The 27,119-nt window shown below is 38.8% G+C and overlaps 1 protein-coding gene across 1 annotated transcript in view; it reads right to left on the bottom strand.

Moving 5' to 3' along the window:
• HHAT (hedgehog acyltransferase) overlaps positions 1-27,119 on the bottom strand; it is a 535,206-nt gene that overhangs the window by 242,289 nt on the left and 265,798 nt on the right. The window contains exon 10 of the mRNA XM_043999913.1: positions 27,012-27,047. Coding sequence (XP_043855848.1) covers positions 27,012-27,047 — 36 coding nt within the window. The remainder of the gene's footprint in view (positions 1-27,011; positions 27,048-27,119) is intronic.

Here is a 27,119-nt window from a genome sequence, read left to right as displayed (position 1 = left end):
AAAATAATGGGATTTGACAAATACTCAAAGGCCCACATGGAGATTAATCTAAACTGATTCAATTAAGTGAGAGTGATTAACTTTGTTAATTAGCCTACTTAAAGTTAATTAGATTGTAACTATACCTGGCTGGCCCTTAAGGACTTTGAACTCAACGGGAGACCACCTTCAAGTCCAGTGAACCAATGGTTTTAGATGACACTAACCAATCAGCTTGAAGCAGTATGAAAGGACCACCTCTCCTCTGGACCTCTAAAAAGCTTCCACACTCAGTTGCTGGGGGAGTTCATGGTTAAAGCAGGCTCCTGGTGGAAGACTTGAGGAAGAACCAGACTAGGCGGCAACTCTAGGCTAGATAGGCCTTTTCTTAACTTTCTGAACTCCACATGTTTTCCTTTTTACTAATACCTAGTATGCTTTAATAAATGCTTAATGCCCAAAGACTGGTGCTAAAGCTTCTAATTTAAGTGACCATACATTTAGATTTTAAACATCACAGTATACATACATTCATGCATGCATGCATGCATGATGAGCTCCAAAGCCCATTGGTGTAAGACTCTTCATTGATGGAGATAAATGCCACAAGCCATGTTAGGATAATTTGGAGTTGGTAAGAACAAGAAAGAAGAAAAATCCATTCTCTTTGATCTATTCAATTTCTTCTGACTACCAGCTTTGAAGAGGATATTTATTATTCCAACCACTCTTCAGGTCACTGAAGGAACAGAAATACTCTGGGAAGAAGCCAGCATGAGAGGAGCTGCCATCTCTGTCATATCCCTGTCCCCAGCTTTCTGCTTAGAGACTTCAGGGAATTTTTTTTCCCTTGGGCGAGATTAGGGATTATTTCTCTTGGTTGAGCTGAGCTATCTTTTTTTTTCTTTTTTCAAATCTGTTTAGAATTTTATTTTCCAAATTACATGTAAAAAAATTTGACATCATTTTTTAAAAAACTTAGTATTCCAACTTCTCTTCCTCCCTCCCTTCCTGCCCCCCACCCTAAGAACTCAAGCAATTTAATATAAGTTATTGGTGAATTGAAGTCACCCAGCCCAGAGAAAGTATATCCTTGAGAATGGAAAGAATTGGTAGTTATGACTATTGAGCCACTGTCCAAAGGAAACAATGTCCAGATAGGAGGTACCCCAAGGTAGGAGTTGCATGAGTGAAGAGTAGGAGTTATTATGAACTTAGAAATGGCAAGATCTGGCAATTGACAATATGTGTGGTGAGTGCAAAAGAAGAGCTGAGAACAACAGCAAGATTGTGAACCTGAGTGAATGATTGGGAGTATTGTAATGATTGGAATGACGTCACCTGCTGGAGACTTACTGTAGAAGAGTTCCACCCATGAAGCGAAGGTCTTTGAGGGCAAGACCAGGAGTCTTTTCTTGGGCATCAGGAAGTGACGTTGGCTAGTGGGAGGAAGAAGGAAGAGACTAGCGCTCTGTCTCGCTCTCTTTCCTGGGGACGCTGGTGGAGAAGGCAGCTAGAAATGCATTCTCCCTTTAATAGATAGAGGAATCTAGGCCTTTCTTCTCTCTTCACCAAATTCTTATTCTCCTTAATAAATGCTTAAAAGTCTAACTCTTGCTAAAGCTTATAATTTATTGGCGACCACTCATTAGATTTTAGACAGACTATCTAGAATTTTAGCCCTTAACAGTATGATGTTGTCTGATAGGAATTGGGAAGTTCAGAAGAGTAGAGGGTTTTGAGTAAAAAATAATGAGTTCTCTGGTTTGGACATGTTGAGTTTGAGATGCCTAGAGGGTATGGAGTTCAGAATGTCCAAAAGGCAGTTTGTGATGTGGGACTAGAGTTCTGTATTGAGACTAGTGCTAGATATAAAGATCTGGGAATCACCTGAATAGAAATGACATTTGTGCCCATGGGAGTTGATAAAATTGCCTTGTGAAATGGTATAGAGGGAATAGAGAAAAGGACCCAGGACAGAGTCTTTGGAGATACTCAAAGTTAGTGGGTGTTATATAGCTGTATATTCAGCAAAGAAAATGGATAGAGAGTAGGCAGGAGGAGAAGCAGGAGAGAGCAGTGGCATAAAAACCTAAAGAGGTTAAGTATTTAGGAGGAGAAAGTCATCAACACTGCCAAATAGGGTAGTAATGAATAGAAGGCTGGATTCAAGTCAAGAAAATCTGAGTTTGAATCCTACCTCAGAAATTTATTATCCTAGGCAAGTTACTTAAATCTCAGCTTCAATTGTGTCATCTATAAAATAGGTACTATAAAAGTAGTAACAATTACACAGGTTTTTGTAAGATCAAATGAGATGGTATAGAAAGTGCTTTGCAAATTTTAAAGTTCTATATAAAAGTTGGTTATTATTGTTGTGGTTCCTTTATTTGTCTGTAGTTTGAGGGAAACCTGAGAATATCGATAGCTCAAAAGAAAATAAACAAGGGAAAATGGAAGACATATGAAGTAGAGGAAATATCTGATAAGCCAGAGTCAAGAGGAAATAGAAGGGAAGGGATTCAAGGGCATGTGTAAAGGAATTAGCTTTAGAAAGAAAGAAGAGCCAATACATTCTCTGAGAATGTGTGGGAGTCTCAATCAATTAATAATTGATAAAAACATTTATTAGGCACTTATTATGTGTCAGGCACTATTTATAGGTAAGGGTGTAATTGTTTAAAAAAATGGAAAAGAGGAGTTGAGAGTTCATCATGGACAGCTCCAATATTGTGGCAATGGATGGGTTGAGGTCAATAGTTGAGAGGTAGAAGAAGGGAGTCAGGGACTAGAGGGGAAAGAAGTAAGGTTGGAATAAAATAGGGAGTGATGAAGAGATAAGGAAAAGAAATATTCTTAAGCACCAAAGGGCTCAGTTACCTTTAGAAAATATGTTATTGACAAGAACTGGGTCTAGAATCTATTACTGAACACCTTCCTCTAAGTGTTCTTTTCTCAAAAACAAGAAATCTTTTCTAATACCAATTTAACAGTGAGGGAAAGGAAAAGTGTCATTAAAAAAAACATAAATAAAAATGAGGGGCTCTGATAAAGGCTATCAGTAGGAAACAATGCATATTTGCATTACAATCTAATTGAATAATTTGTCCTACTGTAATCAGATATCTTCCAGCAGCTGAATGTTTCCTAGTTCATGGTTTTGTGCAAAAATGATTAAAAGGTATAAAAATAATTATCTACTTCTACTTCCAAAATATATTTCATTGCAGTAGGCTTGGTGTATTCATAAATACATACCAATGCCAATATATGAAAAAAGATACTGATCCAAATAACCTACTAATTAAAAAACAGATGCTATCTTCTTCTAGATTTCTAAAGTGTTTTTGTTTTTCTTTTTAAATCGACTGGGTACAGCAGGTATTGCATCCACATTGTTTGTTCTTCCCTGGTTCCCTGAAAACTGAACTGTTGAGATCCTGATGCTACCCCCCAGGGAATTGTGTCTTGTCAGTACAGCCTGTATTGTTCATCCTATCCCCCAGCTAAGTACAATAGGAAGGTCTTATGTGATAGTGGTGATGGGAATGGGGCACTGGCATTTTGGCTCCCAGTCCTTGTGGGACTCTTATTGCCTGTGGGTAAGCTATAATAAACCCCCTGGGCTTAATGCCTCCTTCCTGCTGGTAAAGAGCAAACATTTGGAGGTTAGTATACTCAGCTGAGAGCATCTAGGTGGTGAAGTGCTTGGTTGGAATCAGAAAGATTCATCCTCATGAGTTCAAATCTGGCCTCAGACATGATGTGTGTGATCCTGGGCAAGTCACTGTTTGCCTCAGTTCCTCATCTATAAAATGAGCTGGAGAAGGAAATGGTAAGCCACTCTAGTATCTTTGCCAAAAAAAGCCCAAAGGAGCTCATGAAAAGTTGGACATGACTCAATAACAATAAATACTCAGCTAGGTGGTGCTAAAGGGCACAGTATCTCAGTGGATACAGTGCTGGACCTGGAGTCAAGAACATTTTCTTCCTGAGTTCAAATCTGTCCTAGCTGTGTGACCATAGGCAAGTCACTTCACCCTGTTTTCCTCAGTTTCCTCATACGTAAAATGAGCTAGAGAAAGAAATGGCAAATCACTCCATTATTTTTGCCAAGAAAACCCCAAAAAGGGGACACAAAGAGTGAGACTAAACAACAACATACTCAGCTAGTGGGTGGAGTAGATAGGTTGCTGGTCCTGGATTCAAAACAAGCCTCAGGCACTTAATAACTGGGAAAGTCGTGTAACCTCTGTCTGCCATAGTTTCCTCAACTGTAAAATGGGGATAATAATAGTGCCTATCTCTGAGTTGTGAGGATCAAATAAGATGATATTTGTAAAGTGCTTAACACAGTGCGGATACATAGTAGGTAGTTAATAGATGTTCATTTCCTTCCTTCTTACAGAACAACCCCACAAACAACATAAGACTCAAGGTCACTGTCCTCAGGAGGTTTATAGCCTGGTTTAGTGGATCCTGAGGAAAAGGTAGGGTTCCTTTATCTGATATTGTTCCCTGTCTGAGGAAGAGCTGATTTTGAGAAGAAACAAAGGACCTGGGCCTTTAAACAGTCACAGTTTCTACATATTTGGTGCTGCAACTTCCTTGGCTTCCACATTACTTGACTGATGAGCATGGTGGCAGGTGGAGGCTTCATAGCAATAGAGGAGGCAGAGAGCCTAGAGGTGATACTACGTGACTGCAGCCTCCCATGCCAGCTGGTACCCATGTAGCTGTCCAGTGGTAAAGTGAAGTAACTGCCAGAGGTACAGACAGAAAGTCAAACTTTAAGAACTCCCTGAAGCATAGTTTTAGACAATGTGTCTTCACTGGTGACAGCCAGCAAAGAGCAGCAGGAAACAGACAAATCTGGCTTATGGGGATCAAGAAAGAAAGAGCTCTGTGTGAACAAAGGTGTCTGATTGACCATGTGTCTGAGATAAAGTGCTATAAACAGTCCTCCTCTTTGAAATGGGAACTTCTTTTGAGATCTGGATATGATATCAAAGCATATGGGAGGTGCTTACTACCTATTAGTGCAAACATGCATCAATCAGCCTGTACCCTTGATGGGGGATGGGGGATGAAAAGGAGAGAGAGGAGAGAAGAGAGAGGGATGAGAGAGGGGTAAGAAGGGAGAGAGGGGTGAGAGAGGGATAAGAGGGAAGAGAGGGGAGAGAAGGGAGAGGGAGATTTTCCCCTCCATAACTTCCAAAAATCTTCCACAATTAATTGGTAAAGAAAAGCAAGAACTGAACATAGAAATGCATTCTACTTCCTCTCTACAGGAAAGCTTTTTCTTAATAGAGTCATGGTTGGATAGTGAAAAGAACAATGAAATTTTTGAGCCCCAACTGTATCAATTTATAGAGAAAATCACTTAATATCATTGAACCTTGGTTTTCTGTCAAATGAGGATAAGAAAACTTATACTATCTACTCCACAGGGTTGCTGTTAGAAAACCTTAAAGCTCTATAAAAAATGTGAGTTATTACTGGAAGAGCAAAGATGCAGGCGTAGGTACAGAAATGCTGGGCAAAGGTTACCAGCTCCAACCACCCCAATTGCATTATTGCTAAGTAAAACTCCAGAGTAATCTGCATAGATGCCAGGGATTAGGTGGAAGTTGAAAGTAATTTACTTAACCCAATGCAAGAATCAAGCTTTCCTAGGGGTATTTATTCTCATTAAGAGGAAAGCAAAGTAACAAAACAAACAAAAGAAAAAAGTAAGATTTTTCCTGAAGTATCCTTGTTGAGCTAGCTGGCTGTGTGGTTACTAACTCACAAAAGAGCAATAGCAGCCCTGAGGTTATGGGCTAACTCACAAAAGAGCCTCATGCACTCCTCCATGCAAAAGACCATCTTGTTAATCGCAATAATGCAGAGAAGCAACAGATGGCAGGAGCAGTTCAGTGAAGAAGCAACAGACGGAAGCTCAATAACAGAAAAGATCAGCCCAGCAAATTGTATCATAAGCATTCAGTTCAGTGGAGAAAGCAGCCCAGCAGATGATATCAGTAGTTCTGCAGGGAAGAAACAAATGGCAGCTTTGGAGGAAGAGGGGGGAAAAACAAACTAGGTGCTAGATTTGTTAGGAATATGAATGTTCTCCCTCCTAATCAACGGTATAGAAATCTATGGGAGAGTACGCACCTCTGTGTGTGCTGGGAACAGTCTTCCTTGTTACCAACTTTGATATTCTATTTAACTTAATATCTTCCCTTTAAATTGGTAGGTCCTTTGGTATGCTCTGATAAAAAGGAAACACTGGGTTCTAATAGGGCTTATGGGATGTAGGGTCTTTTAATACATGCTTTTTTAATAGGTATTCTTTGGGTTACCAAAACCCAAAGAGTACTTGATCATGAATATAGCTTTCAGGGATGCATGTAAAGGAAAGGAGCATAAAGCACTAAAACACCTGGTGTGTAGTGATTTTTTAATAAATATTTATTAACTGACTGACTGACATAAAAATAATTTGTCATCAATACCACCTGACTGTTCTGCTAACTCAACATGTTCTCATTTCTCAGAATTTTATATCTGGTCTATACCATTACAATACTCATCTATACTGCTATGTAAAGGTGTTCCTTCAATGTGTGTGCCCCAGATCCATAACTAGACTATAAAATCCTTGAGGTGAGGAGCTGTTTTTCAGGGAAAGGTTGAACTAGATGACTGCTAATATTTCTGCCAACTCTAAAATTCTATAATTCTACTTCCTCTGTATTCCCCATGATTCTATATACATAGGCACAGAGGCATGCATGCTCATGTACACACATACATGCATGCATATACCTTGAATTTACCTACACTAGGCACTGAGAACATGGTATTGACTAACTTAAACCTGAATCTAATATGTTACCCAAATTAACCCAGGCTTGGAAATAAACACACATGGGGCAGCTAGGTGGCGCAGTGGATAAAGCACCGGCCCTGGGTTCAGGAGGACCTGAGTTCAAATCCGGCCTCAGACACTTAACAATTACTAGCTTTGTGACCCTGGGCAAGTCACTTAACCCCAACTGCCTAATCAAAAAAAAAAAAGGAAATAAACACACATTAAGCACCTATTATGTGCAGGTACTATGCTAAGCACTTTGCAAATATTTTCATATTTAATCCTCACAACAACCTTGGGGGATTGGTACTATTATAATCCCCATTTAACATGAGGAAACTGAGACAGAATAGAAGTTAAATAACTTGCCTAGAGTCACACAGCTATTAAGAGTCTGAGGCTGGATTTGAATTCTGGTCTCTCTGACTCCAGGTCCAGTACTCTATTCACTGAGTCACTTAACGGCCTTTAGGTGAGAAAGTGATCTCTTCTTGGCATTCGAGATTTCATAATTAGGCCTTCCTTTAATTATTGCCTAACATGAATCTTCTACTCTAGTCAGGCTAGTGTCTTTAATCTCAGAGATAAGTTCTTGCTTTTAATGCTTCTCTAACCCATGAGGCCCACACAATTGAGAATTCAATAATATCATTATTTTCCTGCTCAGCTGTTAATTTCCCATTGATTAGCTTTGCCCAGCTAGACTTGATGTCACTGACCACATCTTATATTTCTTTTTCATATTTCCCATAAGAAACAGCAAGATACAAAATGGCTTAGAAGATGCTCAAAAATATTTTTTGATTTATGGACTTATAAATTCTGAGTCCTGGAAGAAATGTAAAAGCTGTGAATGGTTACAAATGCCATTCAGTCCTTTAATGTGCCTGTTTCCTTACAGACTGACTTCTTTCATAAAGAACATTTGGGTATAATAGGAAAGCACTGGATTTGGAGTCCTTGTTCCTGGGTTTGAGTCCAAATTCTACAACCAGCTGCATGACCTGGGAACATCCCATTCATCTCCCTAAGGTTCAGCTTTCCCATATATAAAATTGGGATAAATCACTTGTATTGCTGTGTTGTTGTGATCAAAGGGCTTTGTAAAAACAAAGTCTGATATGAAATATTGCCTATTATTATTATATTCCCTGTGGCTTTGGGTTCCTTGCACCCTTAACCCTACTCCAAGACTTACAGTCACATAATTTTACAGTTGAAAGGTATTTCACTTAGGTTATGGCTTAGAGTGCCTCTACTAATTTATATAATCTATCGTGGCTCCCTGTGGGCTACTATACCTCAGAGATATAATTGCCTTTAAAAATTAATTCTTCAATTGATAAATGGTCAAAGGACATGAACAGGCAGTTTTCAGAAGAAGAAATCAAAGCTATCTATACTCATAATAAAAATGCTCTAAATGACTATTGACTCTGCTGGTGTGGTTCCAGAAGGTTCCTTGGGTCATGGATACTGGGTGTCTTTAAAATTCAGTCTAGGATTCTGTGACATTCAAGTACCCCTTGGACTCTTGAAGATGGATACTGAAACCTGGTGGGCACATTTTGAAACTCACAAGGTTGAGGGCAGAAGCACTGCTTCCCTGCATCTAGAGAGGACAAGAAAAAACGAAGAGGTTAAAGAGCCTATTTCTTGAGCTACATGACCTCAGAGGGGAGAAGGACCTAAAACCTTTCTCCTTTCCATCATGATCTCTCATAGGATGTGATTAGCAAAAGAGGTTACCAAATGAAGCAAAGAGAGACCTGCCACATGCATTTTCACTGAAATTCTCTAAATTATTCATTTAAATTTTATTTTAGAGGGATATGATACAGGAAACTTTTTTTTCAATTACATATAAAAGTAACTTTAAACATTCATTAAAAAAATATTAAGTCTCAAATTCACTCCTTTTCTCCTGACACTCCCCCCTTTATTGAGAAGACAGGCAGTTTGATACTACAAATTGTTTTGCAGTCATGCAAAACATATTTCCATATTAGACATGTTGTGAAAGAAAACACAGACAAAAACCCCAGAAAATATAAAGTAAAAAACAGTATGTTTTGATCTATATTCAGACTCATCCAACAGTCATGCCATATCTATCTATGAATTTGGCAAGACTGATGCTATAAAGGAAATGAGCTAACTTTTAAGCCTACTTCCCCTTAGAGAGGGAGGGTGACTATTAAAGGGGTAAGTATGACTACAAGGTATTGGGGGAATTATTTGTACTTTGCTCTTGCTCCATCTATGAAGCAAATAGGCCTTTTTAAGAACTTTAAAAAATAAGAAAGAAAATGCAAGAAATTATAGAATTCAGGCTACTGAGAAGAATTTCTGATGATTATAGAAAAGAGCAAGCCTCTCTTTGAAATGAGCAGAAGAGTTCACAATAAATGGGGACAGTACACATTTCCAAATTAGATTATCACATGGTCAAGAGAGCCCATTCTCTAACAGCTTAGCAATGCCAAAAGAGCTAGAACAATATTTGATTCAAATGCATGGGAGTCAATCCAAGTCAACCAAAGATCATGTACTCCCCCTGCTGAAGTAAACATTATGAATACCAGAAAGATGGTCCATGCTATAAACCTGTGACAGCCTGCCCAATTCTTCTGGATTCTGGATGCTAACTGTGTATTGAACACATCAAACATCTCTATTCATTCAATATTGTCCTACTGAGTTTTTAAAAAAACTATGTTTTGTTGTTTTTGTTGTTTTCATTTGTTTATCTTTGGGGAGGAAAGAAATATTCATTTACAGAAATATTTATATTAGCAGTTGCTATATGCTATAGTATTTAAGGTAGAGAACACTATCATCCTCTCACCCTCCCTCCAAAAACAACCAGGGCTCTGTTTCAGTAAGCCAAGCACAGCCTTGGTATTAGTAAGCCAAGCACACAGGCCAGTAGAAACACAGAATGCCAGAATTGGAAAGTGTACTTAGAAAACATCCAGTCAAAACTCCTCACTGTATAGATAAGGAAACTGAGGCTAAGAAGTAAAGTGACAAATCCAAAGTCATGTAGCTATTAAGTGACACCTTGGTGGCAAAATGGAAGGGAAGACTGGACCAAGAATCAGGAAGATGTAAGTTAAAATCCAGCCTCAGGTTCTTACTGTGTGACCCTACCCTTAATTAGCATCAGACAAAGGTAGTATAAAAGAACAATTTTTATCTTAGATGAGGGAAGGAAGGAGGGGGGGTGCTTAACAATCAATCAAAAAGGAAAGATAGGGAAGGTGGGAGGAAAGAAGGAAGGAAGGAAGGAAAAGAGGGAGGGAGAGAATCTTGTCAATTCTACCTCTACAAGATCCCCACAAGCACTTGGCACACTACTGGGCACAAAGTAGGTGCTTAATAAATCCTTGTTCTCTTCCCCCTTCCTAAAGTACAGATATAACAATGACATCATTTTGCTTATGACCCTTCAGTGGCTTTTAGGATAAAATGCAAACTACTTTTGTCTGGCCTTTATTTAAAGCCCTTCACAATCTGGTTCCAACCTAAGTTTCTAAGGCAGATTGCTCCTCATCACACTCTTATGTTTTACTCAAAATGGTCTGCTTGCTATTCTCCCTAGAAAATATTCAATCTCTCAGCTCTTTGCCTTTAACCAGGCTGTCCCACATGCCTGGAATATACTCCCAAATTAGGCTGCTTCTTTCAAAGTTCAACTCAAACATCACCTTTTTTAATATAATAAACACTTTCATTTATAGTTTTGGGTTCCAATTTTTATTCCTCCTTTTCTCCCTCCCCTTCCCCTTCTCTGAGGTAGCAATCAGATGTGTTACACACATATGATTATGGTAAACATTACCATATTTGTCATTTTGTACAAGAAAACTTGATTAAAAGGAAAAAATGAAAGTGAAAAATAGCATGATTCAATCTGTTCCATCAATATCAGTTCTTTCTTTCTTTCTTTCTTTTTTTGGTGAGGCAATTGGGGTTAAGTAACTTGCCCAGGGTCACACAGCTAGTAAGTGTCAAGTGTCTGAAGTCAGATTTGAACTCAGGTCCTCCTGACTCCAGAGAATATCAGTTCTTTCTTTGGAGATGGATAGTAAGTTTCATCAATAGTCCTTTGGGATTGTTTTGGATCACTGTATTGGTGAGAATAGTCAAGTTATTCACAGTTCTTCATCAAAAAATATTGCTGTCTCTGTGCACAATGTTCTCTTGGTTCTGCTCACTTCACTATACATCATTTCATACATGTCTTTCCAGGCCTTTCTGAAGTCATCCTGCTTGTCATTTCTTATAGCACAATAATATTCCATCACCATTATATACCATAGTTTGTTTAGCCACTCCCGAATTGATGGGCATTCCTTTGATTTCCAATTCTTAGCCACCACAAAAAGAGCTGCTATAAATATTTTTGTACAAATAGGTCTTTTTCTCTTTTGGGGGAGATGTCTTTGGGATATACAAACATCACCTTCTTAAGAAAACCTAACTACCACAGTTGCTAACACCAGAGCCCTACCTCCAAAAATTTCTTTGACATATTTTAAATTAACTTGCTTTGTAAAACCTATTTCCTCCCAATAGAATATAATTTCCTTGAGGGCAAGGATTGTTTTATTTTGGTCCTTGTATTACCAGTGCCTGGCATATAACAGGGGTTTAATATGTGATCAGTGAATTGAATTGCATTGGGAAACAGAATATACTTTAATACCATAAAGTTCTATGATTTTATCACTGTGACTACTCCATCCATCAACAGAGATTCAAACCCTTCTCTATCTTAGTAGATATGGAATCATAGATTAAAAGCTATAAGGACTTTTGGATGTAGGAATGTCCCACTTCGTATCAAAATGGGCAAGTTCATGAAACCCAGGAAGGTGGTGCTGGTCCTGGCCGGGTGGTATGCCAGGCACAAAGCTGTCATCATCAAGAACACTGATGATGGGACATCCAACAGGCCCTACAACATTCCCCTCAAAAGGTGACCACAGCAATGGACAAAAAGAAGATTGCCAAGAGATCAAAAATCACATCCTTCGTGAAAGTTTATAACTACAACCACCTTATGCCCACTAGATACTCTGTGGATATCCCATTGGACAAAACAGTTGTGAGCAAAGGATATGTTCCCTGACCCTTTACTAAAACATAAGGTGAGAAGGGAAGCCAAGGTCAAGTTTGAGGAGAGTTACAAGACAGGCAAAAACAGGTGGATCTTCCAGAAGTCAGTTTTAGAACTACTCTGTTGGTCAGTAAATAAAGTATTTATGAAAAATGAAAAAAAAAGCTATAAGGGACCTTTTAGATATGTCCACTCTCATTATCTTGCAAATGAGAAGACTGAGGCCCAAAGAGATGAAGTGACTTGGCCAAAGTCACAAAAGTACTAAAAGCATCAAAGCAAGACTTTAAATCTACTCCTGTGATTTGAAATTCATTTGCTTTCCACTATACTATGCTTCCTGTGATATTCGTGAGTTGCTGGGACTAAAAAAAGATTCAATATCTGATGGTAGTGAGCCTTCCACACTTAGCTAAACTCCAAAGACAGGCACAGAATTCATCTCCAAGCCAGTGCCAGAAAACTTTCCATCTTGATAGAAACTTTCACAATTTTGTTCAACTGGCATTGCCTTTGAATACCTATGCTAAGAGGCATTGGATGAAGGATTTGAGGAAGAAACTGAACATGTTTTTCCTCATGACAAAACACTTACAAAGCAAGATGGAATAATATCTATCAACAAGGATATACTGGTGGCTAGCTATCTATTCAGGACTGTACTAAGCTGTGGTGGTCATGGAAAAATTATACAAGTGAGTTGGGGATCCATGGACAGCCCACATGAATCAAGAGTACAAGACAGTGATAGACTATATAAGATTAAAGACATATTTGGAGGACAGTTTAATAAGAGGTAATATAATCAGGTAAGGCTTCATGGAGGAGGTAGGGCACCTCTTCTGCAAAATGAATTAACTAGATGTTCACTAAAATTCCTTCCAAAGATAATATACTATGTGTATGTTGTCATAGATCTTAGAAGATGAGTATAGATTACCGTGATATTTCCCAAACATTGGCCTAAAGTAAACTTATGTCAGTCTATAAAATTTTGGCTACCAAAAGTAATTACTTCCAAAAACTTGTCTATTTTCCCCTCATTTTCATACTTTTCTCTGCATCTTATTCCTTCTCTCTGGTTTTTGGACTATATTCCCAGAACTGCCAAAAGCCATCTCTGTGAAAAGTGGAGCTGTCCAAGGTTCAACTTGTGGTGTGTAGAGTAGTGACAGTGAGAATTTAGTAATGGGAGTGGGGATGATTTGAAAAATAATATAGATAATTAGTCTTGAATTAAATTAAATATAAAGGAATGAAGAGTAGAAACTCAGAGTTGTAAGCAACAGAAGAGGTCATTTATTACACAACCTATATCTGAACAGGAAGCCCCATTTCAACATCCTGATAAGTGATCATATAGACTGATTGAAGAACTCCAGCAATGAGGACCTCACTACCTCCTATGACAATCCATTCTACTTTTTACAACTCCAATTGATTGGAGGTTTTCTCTTACACTGAACTGTAATTAAAATCTATCTGTGGAATTTCCACTCATTACTCCTAGTTATACCCTATGGGGTCAAGAGGAACAAGTCAATCCTGGTTTTCCATGATTACCTGCAAATATTTGAATTTAGGCATCATATCCACAACCTGATCTTCCACCTCCAATCATCTCTTTACTTTTTTACATATTACTTGCTTCAACTAGTCAGTCAACACAACAATAAACAAGCATTTATTAAGCACTTACTATGTGGCAGGCATTGTGCTGGGTGGGAGGAAGGGGAAGGAAGACAAAAAAATGGTCCCTGCCCTCAAGGAACTCACATTATAATGGAAGAGAAAAATATGTAAGTAGCTAGATACATGTAATATATATACAAAGTATCAGGAATTCTCAGAGGGAAGGCACTATGGAAGAAACGGGAAGAGCTTCCTGAACAAAAATAGGATTTGAGTTAAGACTTGAAGGAAACTAAGGAATCTAAGAGGCAGGAATGAGAAGAGAAAGCATTCTAGGCATAGAAGACAGCATGGTTATAAGTTCCCCTTCTTAGCCTGGTTACTCCCTTCTGGGTACACTATGTCTTGTTAGCATCTTTCCTAAATTGTGGCAAGTAGACCTGAATACACCATCCAAAATGGGTTCCAACCAATAAGAAGTAATTGGATATGGAATTTCATTGATATGGGCACTTCCTTCAATAATGTAGATTGTCATTTCATTCCATGTGACTCTTGTCCATGTCCTCTCATGGAACCTATCCAATGTTCCAGAGGCCTTCTGACAATCTTTAAACATTTCAGGGGCACCAGTGTAGCACTTACTCTTATCCCTTCCCTCATTCCAGTTATCCATTACTTTCAGTGGCTCCCCATTGCTCACAATAGAAAACACAAATTCCTTAGCCTGGAATTTAAGACTCTCCATAATCTGACTTAAAATTTTCATTCTCAAAACCTCTAAAACAGAACTCATCCTCTAAATTCCTCTCCTCTTCCAAACAGCTCTGTTACTGTCATTGGCACGAGCATCCCCCAAGTCACATAGGTCCATAAACTATGACATCCTCAACTCCTCACTCTTACTCATCCCGCATATCTAATTACTTGCCAAATCCTTTCATTTCTACTTCAAAACATCTCTTCCACCCCCATTTCATCTTGTCCTCTCCCATCTCTGTGAATTTCCAAAGGTCATCTGCCCATGCCTAGAACTCCTATTTTTTTCACCTGATGAGCTACTTTTCTTTCTATAAGGTCAAACTCAGGTGCCACTTCTTCAGTCCACAAAATCTTCCATGACCCTTTCTTCCACCTAGCATAAATGAACTCTCTCTTCTCATATCACTCATAACTAGCACTTTGGCCTTTAGCTTTATACTTCTTACAGTCAACCTTATATTATTGATGCACAATTCCTATTTCCCTATTATATTGTAAGCACCTCTAGAGCTTACTGTGACATTTTCATCTTTGCATTCCCATTATAGTACAATGCACAAAGAAGATGCTTAATAGATACTTACTGAACTGAATCAACACAGTTCTTGGCTTCAAGGAATTTGCATTCTAGTGGAAAGGATAAGAGAAGTAGACAAACAACTATGATATAAATAGAATATATAAAGAGTGAAAAATGGGCCTTCATTACTAGAGGTCTCTAAGCAGAGGAATCTTGTAGAAAATAATCCTGTTCAGGTATGGATTCAACTAGACAAATCCTACGGTCACTTTAATTACTGAGATTCTTTGATATTGTAGGAGTACCAAAATGTGATAGGGATTCAAGAAAGAACACATCCAATTGAAGAGGGGAGAGGTAAAGAACTGAATCATAAAAGGCTTCATTAAGGAGTTGGCATTTGACCTGTGCCTTGAAGGTCAGGTAGAATTCCATATGGCAAAGATGAAGGCAGGGGCATTGAAGGTAAAGAGAATGCTGTGAGCAAACGCAGCAAAGTGTTATGCATGCATGAGGAGCAGGGAAAATTGTAGTTTGGCTGGAAGATAGCATATATGCAGGAAAGTAGTACAAGAGAGAAAAGTGGATTAAATAAAACCTAGGATTCTAAACACTTTTTTGTACTCATCATCACGTCTAATACCTTTACCACCATCATTTTTTTCTGAATCTATCACCCATGTTCTGGTTTTACTTTCCTCCACAAATCTGGTTTCTATGGGGAGGGGTTCTGGTTGTTTTAATGGTAGTGGGGTTTGTTTGTTCATATACAAACACCATTCTGCAGTGGGTCTGGTTTTATTACAGAGAAATGACTTCAATATTTGAGTAATCACTTAAGGCAAAGGAAAAGCCAGATAACACCAGTTTTCCTTATTTCAGAGTTCAGTAGCTAATACCTTATCAATTCAGCAGCTGTTTTGTTATTAAAAACCTGTTCCCATTCCAGAAGCTCAGAGACATCCTAGACCCTTGGGAAGTCCCTGAGCCAACTCACAGAATAAGAACAGAAGTCCCTACAAGAGACAAACAGTCATCTCACTGTATCCTTTCTACCACAAGAATAAAACCATGTTTCAAAAGAGCAAACTCAAATACAAGTGTAAATGTTGGTGGCAGTTCCCATTTTTACTATATCAAAGTTGTCTCCGTGTAGGATCTGTTTGCTCAGTGGGAGGTATTTGTCTTCCAAACAGTGAAGTCACTTCAGAAATCTTTTCAAATAGTTCCAGGGTGCCAAGACCAAATGTAGCGGTCTTTTCCTTGAACTTTGTACTTCCACTGTCCATGCCAGGATCCCTAGGCAATGGCCTTCTTGACAAACAGTAATTAAGCCAGACTATAGCACCCTAAGCATAAATATTACTAAATACCTAAGGCAAGATTTAGGCCAGCCCAACTCTCAATACAACACAGGAAGAGTTTTTTTTTTACCTTCTCTGAGGTACAGGAGGAAGGTAGGGAAAACATCCTGATTAAAGGAAATCAGGCAAATTCTAGGAAGAGGATATAGGGAATCAATCCCACAATATAAAGAAAACAGCCAATACCTCATTAGAGTGAAGCCCACTGAGAGCAGGTGAGGGAGGAGTTTCTGAAAATAAGCATAAATTAGGCATGGTTTACCTTCACCACCAGTACACTGTCAGAAGTAGAGATAACAGCAATGGTAAAGTTAATAAGAGAGCTGCCACTGGAGGACTGTGTAGGTTTGGGGAGCACTGATGTTAAAAGCTTTTCCTAAAAATGACAAAGAAACTCTGTGGTTTCCCATTCAACATAAATACTAACAATCCTTTTCCCAGAGAAACAAGATGGAATTATGGAGGGGAAAAAATTGAATTTAGTCAGAGGCTCTGGATTCAAATTCTGACCCTGTTACTTACTAGTTGTATTATAATAGACTCTAGACCATCTATTTTATCTTCCTAAGGCCATTTCCTTATCTATAAATGAGAGGGTTAAATTAGGGAATATCTATATTCCCTTCTAGCTCTAAATCTTATAATTTACTTTATTTTGTATGGTGCTTTATACATTTTCAAAATCTATGCTCCTCACCACCGACTGATAGAATTGTTCTCTTCAAGACACAGCTCAAGTGCTAACTTCTACATGAACCTTCTCTTGATCCCTATAAATGTCAGTGCCCACGCTTCCTCCCTCCCAAAATATCTTATATTTAACTTATTTGTGTTTATTTATATTTATTCTCTTTACACTTATTCTATATATATTTACATATCTGCTTGATGTCTTTCCCATTAGAATATAAGTTCTTTATGAATACAGATTATTTCATTCATTTTATTTGTAGACCCATCATGGTTCTTGGTGCACAGTAAGTAGTTAGTTGTTGATTTATTGACTGATTAGATGCAGGCATACCTACTTGTCATCACCCTGACCAACATAATTTTGTAATAATTGCTAACATATTGCCTAGAACTATACCTGGCACATAGTAGGTTTAAAAAAATGACTGTTGACTGACAGACTGAATCCTGTAAACTATAATATCCTCCAGAGTTGTTTTTTTGGGGGGAACAACATTGTAATCTCGTTCCATTGGTTGTCCACTGATTCTATGAAAACTCCTGCCCATATTTCAATAAATGCCATGTTTTATCAAGACCAAATAAAGATGTTAAGGTAATATCGGTTAAGGTAATTTCATATCGGTAATATGAAACTTACTATATAACTATCTTATCTTTCATCTCACTTTATTTTCACAAGATTTTTTTCCACAGAGGTAAGGCAGGTGTAAACTTTCCCATTTCACAGATGTGGATATTCAGAAGGATTGTGATTTGTCTAAAGCCCAATTGTTAAACTGTAGAAAAGCCTAGATTAGGGGTGGAGCCAAGATGGTAGAGGAAAGACATTAAACAGAGGGCTCCTGATACAATCACCCCAAAAATAGCAATAAAAGAACCCTTGGGGAAGAAAAACACACAAAAGTATGGGCTGAGAGTTTTCTCGAGCTATAGATAAATTTCAGAGGGCCGTGCTGAGCCACGAATAAAGCCTAACTCCGCAATCAGGCCGACACACCCGACACCCGCCAGAGGAATTTGCCCCAGTGCCTCTGAATCGGCTGAAGCACTGGCATCTTCTGGAACTGAGCATGTGGTCGGGCTGAATGGCTGGCTGGGGGCAGTGGATAGGTAAGTGTAGGGGTACCAGTGGACTGGGGGGAAGGATTCAACTGTCCCACCCCAGCGGGCAACCAGGAAGAAATCCTGAGTGGTGGGAGACCCAGGTGGGAGAGGGGAGCAGGGGAGCAGTCTCATCAGAAGCTGAGAACCACACCACAGAAAGCTTTCCTGGTTGGTTGCTTAGTAAAGTAGGCCTGAGGTTATCTCCAGACCTGGGAACAGGTCAGGTAAGATTAAAACCTGTCTCCCCTCAACCCAAAGCACCTGGGACCCTCTGAAGCTGAGAACAGGAGCTGAGCTGAGAAGCAGCCCCCCCTCCCAACGCCACCCCCCCCATCACCCCCCAGTGGAGAGTTTAAAATCAAATGAAAGTGAGGCCAGGCAGCCCGAGAAGAAGTCCAACCATCGCCTGGGCCATGCTGTAGCTTGAACAGTGTGTCCTGGAAGCAGAGCCACACTTTAAGAAGGAGTTAAAAGCCAAGAAATAGTAAGCCAGGATGAGTAGGCAGAGAAAGCAGAAGACCATCGAAAAATTCTTTGGGGGTAAGGTAGACCACAATACAACCTCAGAAGAAGAAGATAATAACAGGGTCAAAGCTCCAACATCCAAAGCTTCCAAGAAAAATATGAACTGGTCTCAGGCCATGGAAGCTCTCAAAAGGGACTTTGAAGAGAAAGCAGGAGAAATAGAAAGAAGATGTAGAGAAAAGGAGGAAAGAATGGAAAGGGAAATGAGAGAGATGCAGGAGAGTAATGATAAAAAAGTCAACAGTTTGAAAAGCCAAATGGAAAAGGAGATTCAAAAACTGTCTGATGAAAAAATTGCCTAAGAATTAGGACTGAACAAATGGAAGCTAGTGACCTTATGAGAAACCAAGACACAGTAAAGCAAATCCAATTGAATGAGAAAATAGAGAGCAATGTGAAATGTCTCCTTGGAAAAACAGCTGACCTGGAAAATAAACCTAGGAGAGATAATTTGAAAATCATTGGACTACCTGAAAACCATGACCAAAACAAAAGCTTAGACACCATCCTTCAATGGACTGTGAGGGAAAATTGCCCTGATATTCTAGAAGCAGAAGCTAAAATAGAAATTGAAAGAATCTACCAATCACCTCCTGAAAGAGATCCCAAAAGGAAAACCTCCAGGAATATTATAGCCAAATTCCAGAACTCCCAGGTCAAGGAGAAAATACTGCAAGCAGCTAGAAAAAAGGAATTCAAATACTGTGGATCTCCAATAAGGATAAAGCAAGATCTAACAGCTTCTACATTAAAGGACCAAAGGGCATGGAATATGATATTCCAGAGGGCAAAGGAACTGGGACTACAGCCAAAAATCACATACCCAGCAAAACTGAGTATAATCTTTCAGAGGCAAAAATGGGATTTCAATGAGAAAGAGGTCTTTCAAGCATTTGTGATGAAAAGACCTGAACTGAATAGAAAATTTGACTTTCAAATACAAGACCCTGGAGAAGCATAAAAAGATAAACAGGAAAAAGACTTCATGAGGGATATTAAAAGATCAAACTGTTTACATTCCTACATGGGAAGATCATACTTCGAAATCATAACAACTATCTCAGTAAGAAACTCGGGGAAGACACAGGTCTGAACTGAATATGAAGGGATGATATCTGTAAAGCATTTATGTTTTGTTCTTTGTGGGACAGACAGGGTGGGATGTCTCATGTCCGGGGCTGGATTTGGGCTTGGGACCTCCTGGATCCAGAGCTGGTGCTTTGTCCACTGTGCCACCTAACTAATCCATGATGACATCATTAAAATAGGGTTGAGGTGTAGGAGGAATAAACTAGGGGAGGGAGAAGGGGAGAGATGGTCTGGGGAGAGGTAGTTCACATGAAGGAAACAAGAAAAAAGCTTATGGAGGAGAGCAGAAGAGGGGGAAGGAGTTGGGGAGTGAACGAACCTTAATATCAGAATTGGCTCAAAGAAGGACTAACAAACATATTCAAGTAGGTATAGTAACATATTTTTTCCCTGAGGGAGGGGAGGGAGAAAAGGGGGGGGGGGAGAAAGGAAGGAGGAAAGGGCAGATTAGGGGAGAGAGCAGTAAAAAGCAAAACACTTTCAAGGAAGATGAAGATGTTCTGCATTACTGCACCAGTATGACATATTGAATTGCTGATCTTATAGAGAGGGTTGAGGAGGGAGGAAGAAAAATTTAGAATGCAGAATTAGCTCAGGGACCCTGATCACATTGGAGTGTGCTCATGGATGGAATAGATTTCATACCCAATTGGGAGGAATAATCTATTTAACCCTGCAGGAAAGTAGGAGGGGAAGAGGATAAGGAAGGAAGGGTGAAAAAAGGGAGTGCAGAGCGAGGGAGAGGATAGTCAGAAGTAAAACACTTTTGAGGAGGAATAGGTAAAAAGAAGATAGAGTAAATGTCATGGGAAGAGAATGGGATGGAGGGAAATAGTTATGATGATTGATCATAATAGCAAAACGTATTGTACCTACTTTGCTGGGCTTTTATGAAGAAAACTAACTCTCTGTCAAGCTTAAGGTACTATATACAGGTTATGATGAACAGGATACTATCAGAAAAACCTGGAAAGACCTACATGAACTGAAGCAGAGTGAAATGTATTGTATACAAAATAACAGCAATAGTGGGGGATGATCTTTTGGGAAGCATGTGGTTATTTTCAGCAAGGCAATGATCCAATATAACCCTGAGGGACTCATGAAGATTGCAGCCCATCTGCAGAGAAAGAACTGATAGTATCTGAAAACAGATGGAAACACATTTAAATTTTTTTTTCTTTTCCTCTTTGACAATTCCTTAATTCTGAAGTTTTGGGATTTTTGACTGTTTTCTCTCAACAACTAGCTAATATGGGAATTTTTCCATGACAACTCATGTATAACTTATTTTGAATTGCTTGAGTTCTTGTGGGTGGAGGGTAGCAATGGAGGGGAGAAGAGAAATTGGAACACAAAGTTTTTAAAGAATTGATGTTTAAAATTTTCTTTTAACATATATTTTGGAAAATAAAATTCTATTAAAAAAAAAAAAGAAAAGCCTAGGTTAGAATCCAGGCTTTTCAGATTCCCAGTTGCTGACTTTCCTCCTTAATAAGGAACATAAAAGAAAACTTAGCAGACCATATGAATCACTAAGATGTTATCAATGTAACTGAGTCAATTAAACCTATTTTCCCCCTTCTATTTGCACAGAATAAAGTTTGACTCCCTTTGGGCAGATGAGCAAGCACCTCTTTCTAATGCTATTCAAACCAAAGTGTGTTCATACCCTATATGGAACCTTGGTGATTCATCCACTGGTTGAACTAAAAATGATGTTCAAGAAAAGTGTTCACTGAGGTTGGCTGAGGAAACTTGGACATGCCCTCAGTGGTCCTCTATAAAATACTGAGTCATCTGGGAAGGTTAAAGATTTGAATCGATGATAGTGTGGTCCAGCTAATCCTCCTGAGAAGGAATGGCAGGGGCTGGGGAAGGGGAAGAGAAGGAAACATTTATACTTTGGCTTCAGCCTAGACCAGAAGGAAACCTTGTGAGCTTAGACGGGTCTGAGACTTTTGGACTTCTCATCAGCATCCTAATACTGTCTCCCCAAGAAAACAGATGTTGGCAGTAATATCTACATCAGAAGCCAAGGACAGGTTGGACAGATTCACAGCTCTATGAAGCATCTAGCAAAGAATCTATAGCATGCTTCTTGAGTACCTCACAAAGGGAAGAAAAGGCAGCAAGCAGGAGATGTGAATGATCCCTTGGCCACATGTGTTCTTTAGGCTTAATCTCACTTTCTGCTGGACTCTATGTGTACTGGTGAGAGAGTGTATCACGGGTTGAGGGGGGGGTGGCGCGGGGAATGGTTGTACCAACTCTTCTTATTATACCATTTTGTTAAAAACCCTGACAAATTGATAATCTATGAGTTATATTATTAGAAAAATACAACCCCAATCCCTCAGGGCTAAGTCTAGAGTATTGAGGGATGTAATAGGCACATTCTGGGAGTCCAGTTCATTTGTCTGAGTAGAATTTGGCATAGTAGTCTCAGAGTATGTGCTACACATCAGAGACTACTTCCTCTACTGATATAGATTGTAACTCCTCTAAAATGAGTGGGTAGTTTTTGTGATTTTCTATGGCCAAAAATTTCATCACGCTTTGGCCATTCTGGTGATAATCTAGCTAAATTTAGCTAGATGTGTCCTCATCTAAAAATGTACAAGTCAGTCCCCAGCCCCTATTCAAAGCCTTATCAGCTTGGTAGACCTACAACAAATAAACTTGGGGTTGGGGCAGTGAGGGTTAAGTGACTTGCCCAGGTTCACACAGTTTGTAAGCGTCAAGTGTCTGAGGCCAGATTTTTCAGGTTCTCCTGAATCCAGGGCTGGTGCTTTATCTACTGTGCCACCTATCTGCACCCTACAACAAATAAACTTAAATGGACTCCCTAGCTTTAGAGAGAACAGGGTCATTTCTACAACATAATGGGACGCTGAAGAAGAAGACTTTGGTAGAAGACATGCCTTCTCCAGAAACAGTTAGGCAGAACTACTATACTTAAAGGGAGGAAAAATAAGAAAGGGGGATGGTTTGGATTATTATTTTCTGTAGAGAATGAAGGAATAGTGTAGGTTGTATAGTGCTTCAAATGGAAAAACAAAGAAATGGGTGCAGTGAATTTAATGTTTGATATGAGAAAGTAAAAGGAAGCAGAGTGGTTGCTTTAAGAAAATCTGAAGCAAAGCAATGATGGAGGCCGGGAACACGTGGGGAGGCACATTCTTATGGGAAAGGTGGGCTTGTACAAATTCTGTTCTCAACATGAAAGTGGTTGTGGACTGCATGAATTGAACCAAAAACATAATATTGTTGTTACCTTCTCTGACAAAAATTCAAACCATATGAAAAGAAAAGTCACCTTGTTTCTTGTAGCACATTGAAGCTGCTTTGTTTTTAATCACTTCTTTCTATTTTTCCTTTCTAGTCTCATATCAAGTTCTGCAGTCAACTGTATTCTTTTAAAGAGATTCTTCAAGGAGACCCCCTGAATGACTTTCCTTTGATTTATACTAAACTTGGGAAATGAGAGTACATTGATTTTTCCCACAGTCATCATAAACTAAACACAATATACAACTTCAATACTAAAAGCGCTAATTTCTCTTTAAATGTGACAGCTCCTTCCTTGTAACCTAGCCCTGCTTTAAAAAAATAAAATCAAATCATCTTAAATGGAAGCACATCCTAGCTGAACAGCTCACAATGCAGAGATGCTTAAGAAGACTTGGCTTGGTTATAATTTCTGCCAATTTAGATAGGCCCCATACATCAAAGCAAAAGACACTGCTGATTAAGTTTAAGTAGGCTGAAGTTATGTTTATGCTTAAAAAGCAAACATTCAATATGTCCTGTCATAGTCAAGTATATAATAAAAGTCTTTGCATCCTAGGAAAGCATCTATTTTAAAAAAACAAACAACTTTCAGGAGAATGTCTCTAACATTCTCTCTTCTTTGTGCAAGGGAGGAATGTCCTTGCTTTTTAATTGGATCACAAGATCATTGGTTTAGAGCATCAACTGACATTAGGAGATTGTGGATGAGGAACATAAGTGCCCAAAGGATCACAAGTCAGACAGTTTATTAATTACAAGCAGGCAAACCTGCAGCTCCCTAGCCCTCCAGTCCAATGGGCAGCACAGGTGATGGCATGGGAATACTGTGTGATGTGTTCCCCAATTGAGAGCCCAAATCTCTAGGTCTCTGCCCTTATAATAAATTTTTGTTGCTGGCCAGATTTATAAGGACTCAATAGAAGAGGGACCTTAGGGACAATCATCAGGTGCTCTGGACTACAACCTCTCCTTTTTGAATACAAGGGTATTATGATTAGTAATGTTCATTAACCTTGCACACTTGGATTAGCTAAAGGTTACTGAAATGTGATTGAAATTAGTAGGGCATCGAATTCCTTAACTAAACAAAGCTGACTGGACTAGTCTTGGACATGTGGAAACATTTTGGTACAGAGGTAGGTCAGTTAGTGGTCAAACATGGAAGCACTTCTGTCATCTATAGACTGCCAATAAGCCAATTATCCAATAACCTTAAAAACCATCTAATTCTCCTGCCTCATTCTGTAGTCAGTCAACAAGCATTTATTAAGCACTGAATATGTACCAGGCACTTTTCTAAGCACTGGGAATACAAAGAAAGACAAAAGATAGGCTCCTCTCAAGGAGCCCGCATGTTCCTGAGAAAAACACTGTAAAATAACAAATAATCACATGGTCTCTTTCAAACTTGTACATTTCTTTCTCTCTCTCTCTCTTTTTTTAAAGTCCAGGTACATACAAGAGACAGAATAGAAAAATGTGATCTCAGAGGGGACGTCACTAGCAGCTGGTGGAACTAGGAAAGGCCTTCTAAAAAAAGGTGGGACTTAAAATGAGTCTTGAAGGGAGCCTGGGAAACTAGGAAGGAGAAATGAAGAAAGAGGAAGCATTGGAGGCATGAGGGGACTGTGCTATAGGAGATATGCCTCCTAAATATTCTGGCTCCATAAAGATTTCCATGGGATTAATCAGAGAAGACTTGACCCCTTCCCTTACCAGGTTTAGCCATAAATTCCCCTGGACACCCTCATGGATCTCAGTCCTATAATTAATTCCTCATCCTTGACTTCAGCCAGCATAGACTGTGCACACCATTTTGTTCAACTTTCTATATATCCATTATGTGGGCCTCCACAGCATCACAGCTGTTGAACATACAACTTCTTCATCTCTGCCCCACATTTCCTTCATAACAAAGCTCAGGTGTCCCCTCCAACATGAAGTCTTTTCTGATCCTCCTTAGTTCTCTCCATCTTGAAATCATATTGTTAGTATTTTGCATGTACTTTGTATTTCCTAATCTATGTACATATTTTGGCTCTCCAGTAGATTGTAAGCTCTCTGAGGACAAGGATAGTTCCATTTTTGTTGCTCAATCAACAAACATATATTAAGCCCCTACTACATGCTAAGCACTGTGATTAGCGCTGGTAAATACAAACAAAATAGAAAAGGTCCTTCCCTTTAAGGACCTTACATTCTAATGCAGGAGACAGCAAGTATAAACAGTACAACATATTTGCAAATTAAAGACTAGGTGACCTTGAAGCGACCAAGGTAACTTTGGAGAATACATTGTAGGCATTTAGTAAATATTGGTTCCATTGATTTGGCTTGATTATAAGCTTCTTGAGGGGGCATCATGTGGTGTGTGTGTTTTTTTCTGAAAAGTACCCTGAACAGTATCACATTGAATTAGGAACTATGTAAATGTTCTTAGATAATAGTAATGATGAACATCCCTTTAGAGACCCACTTAATTATATAAGAGAGACTAAGATGCTGGAAGAGACACCTGAGCAACTACTTTGTAGAACCTAAACCACATGCCAGGTTATTTTTATTAGCTGTTGTGTACACTTCTTTGGTTGAGATCCCTGCCTTCAAAGCACTGTTTAATGAACAATTTTCAACGATCGTAATTTAGGCACTATTCATTAAGCATTTAGAGTAACTGATACTTGCAGAAAGCAAGCAGCTTTGTAGGATCTAGAGAAGTTTAGTAATCTTGCTTATAGACTTTTATTAACCTAAAGAATTTCTCTGGTTTATTTGTATCAGGTCATTGGGTCTAACTTGCTTTCCATAAACCATCCTTCTGGAAACCTTCTCAGCTTTTTTTCAAATATACAGGAATAAGGATAGGGTTTAGGCCTGTGATTTCACTACTACAAGGAATTTCCAGGTGAGGAAATTCCCTCTACCCATGCAGGTTAGCCAGCACCTTAATGACTAGCCTGGGGTCACTTTCCTGTTTCAGAGGCTAATCTTCCTAACCTCATGGACAGTTCTCTATCCACTACAGCCAATGGTTTCAAACTCAAATAGAAATGAATACCTGCCACTACATACTGACTTTAAAAATCACAAATGAACATTATCTGTATTCTATTGTGTTTTTACTTATTTTGTTAAACATTTCCCAATTACATTTTAATCTAGTTGGGCAGCTCTAAGGAGTGTTGGGGGCTACATGTGGCTGCAGGCTGTAAGTCTGACACCTGTGCAACTATATCCCGTGGTCTCTTTCCAACATGTACATTTCTTTCTCTTTAAAAAAAAAAAAAAGAATTTTTTTCCAGTTTTATGTAAAGACAATTTTCAGCATTCATTTTTATAAGATTTTGAGTTCCAAACATTTTTCCCTTCCCTCCCACCCCCCACAAGACAGCAAGCAACCTGATATAGGTTATACATGTGCAATCATGTAAAACATATTTCCATATTAGTCAAAACATGTATATTTCTTAGCTTTAAGGCTGCATCTGTCTGTGTGACACACAAATTGTGTGTTGATTTCATTAAAACATCATTCAATTCAATGTTGAGAAAAAAAAGTTAAAACTGATTGCTGGAGTCCAAATCAGAGTTCAAGCTGATAGAATTCTTCACTCTCAACCAGCTGTTGTAATATTTACATAAACAGCCTATAAATAAGAATATTAATGGACCACACTCGGAGGGAATGATAACATAGATTGTAAGCACCTTTTTAAAAAACATCTTTACTTGCATGAAAAACTAATGATAAAATATATTCTCTGAGCCATGTGAAGAATAGTGCTATTTAGGTTTCTGAAAAATTCACTGTTGGTGTTCCTTCAAAATGTTTAACTAAGAGAGGTGGCGCAGTGGACAGAGCACTGGCCCTGGATTCAGGAGGACCTGAGTTCAAATCCAGCCTCAGACACTTAACACTTACTAGCTGTGTGACCCTGGGCAAGTCACTTAACCCCATTTGCCCCGCAAAACAAAACAATGTTTAACTAAGAGAACAAATATTGCAAACTGCTGTCAGCAGATGTGTAAGCAGAAATCTGTTCATACATCAAAACATCTTACCGGATTAGGAAATTATGAAGCCCAACATCAAAATACCTGCAAGAAACAGGAAAGGACACACATGTCAATAAAAAATCCTATCCGTGATTCCTAACATAACAAATAAAA

The sequence above is a fragment of the Dromiciops gliroides genome, chromosome 4 (genome assembly GCF_019393635.1).
Source record: "Dromiciops gliroides isolate mDroGli1 chromosome 4, mDroGli1.pri, whole genome shotgun sequence".
In the NCBI taxonomy this organism is placed as follows: Eukaryota; Metazoa; Chordata; class Mammalia; order Microbiotheria; family Microbiotheriidae; genus Dromiciops; species Dromiciops gliroides.
Note: the sequence above shows the minus strand (reverse complement) of the source record. Positions and strands in the feature narration are given on the sequence as shown.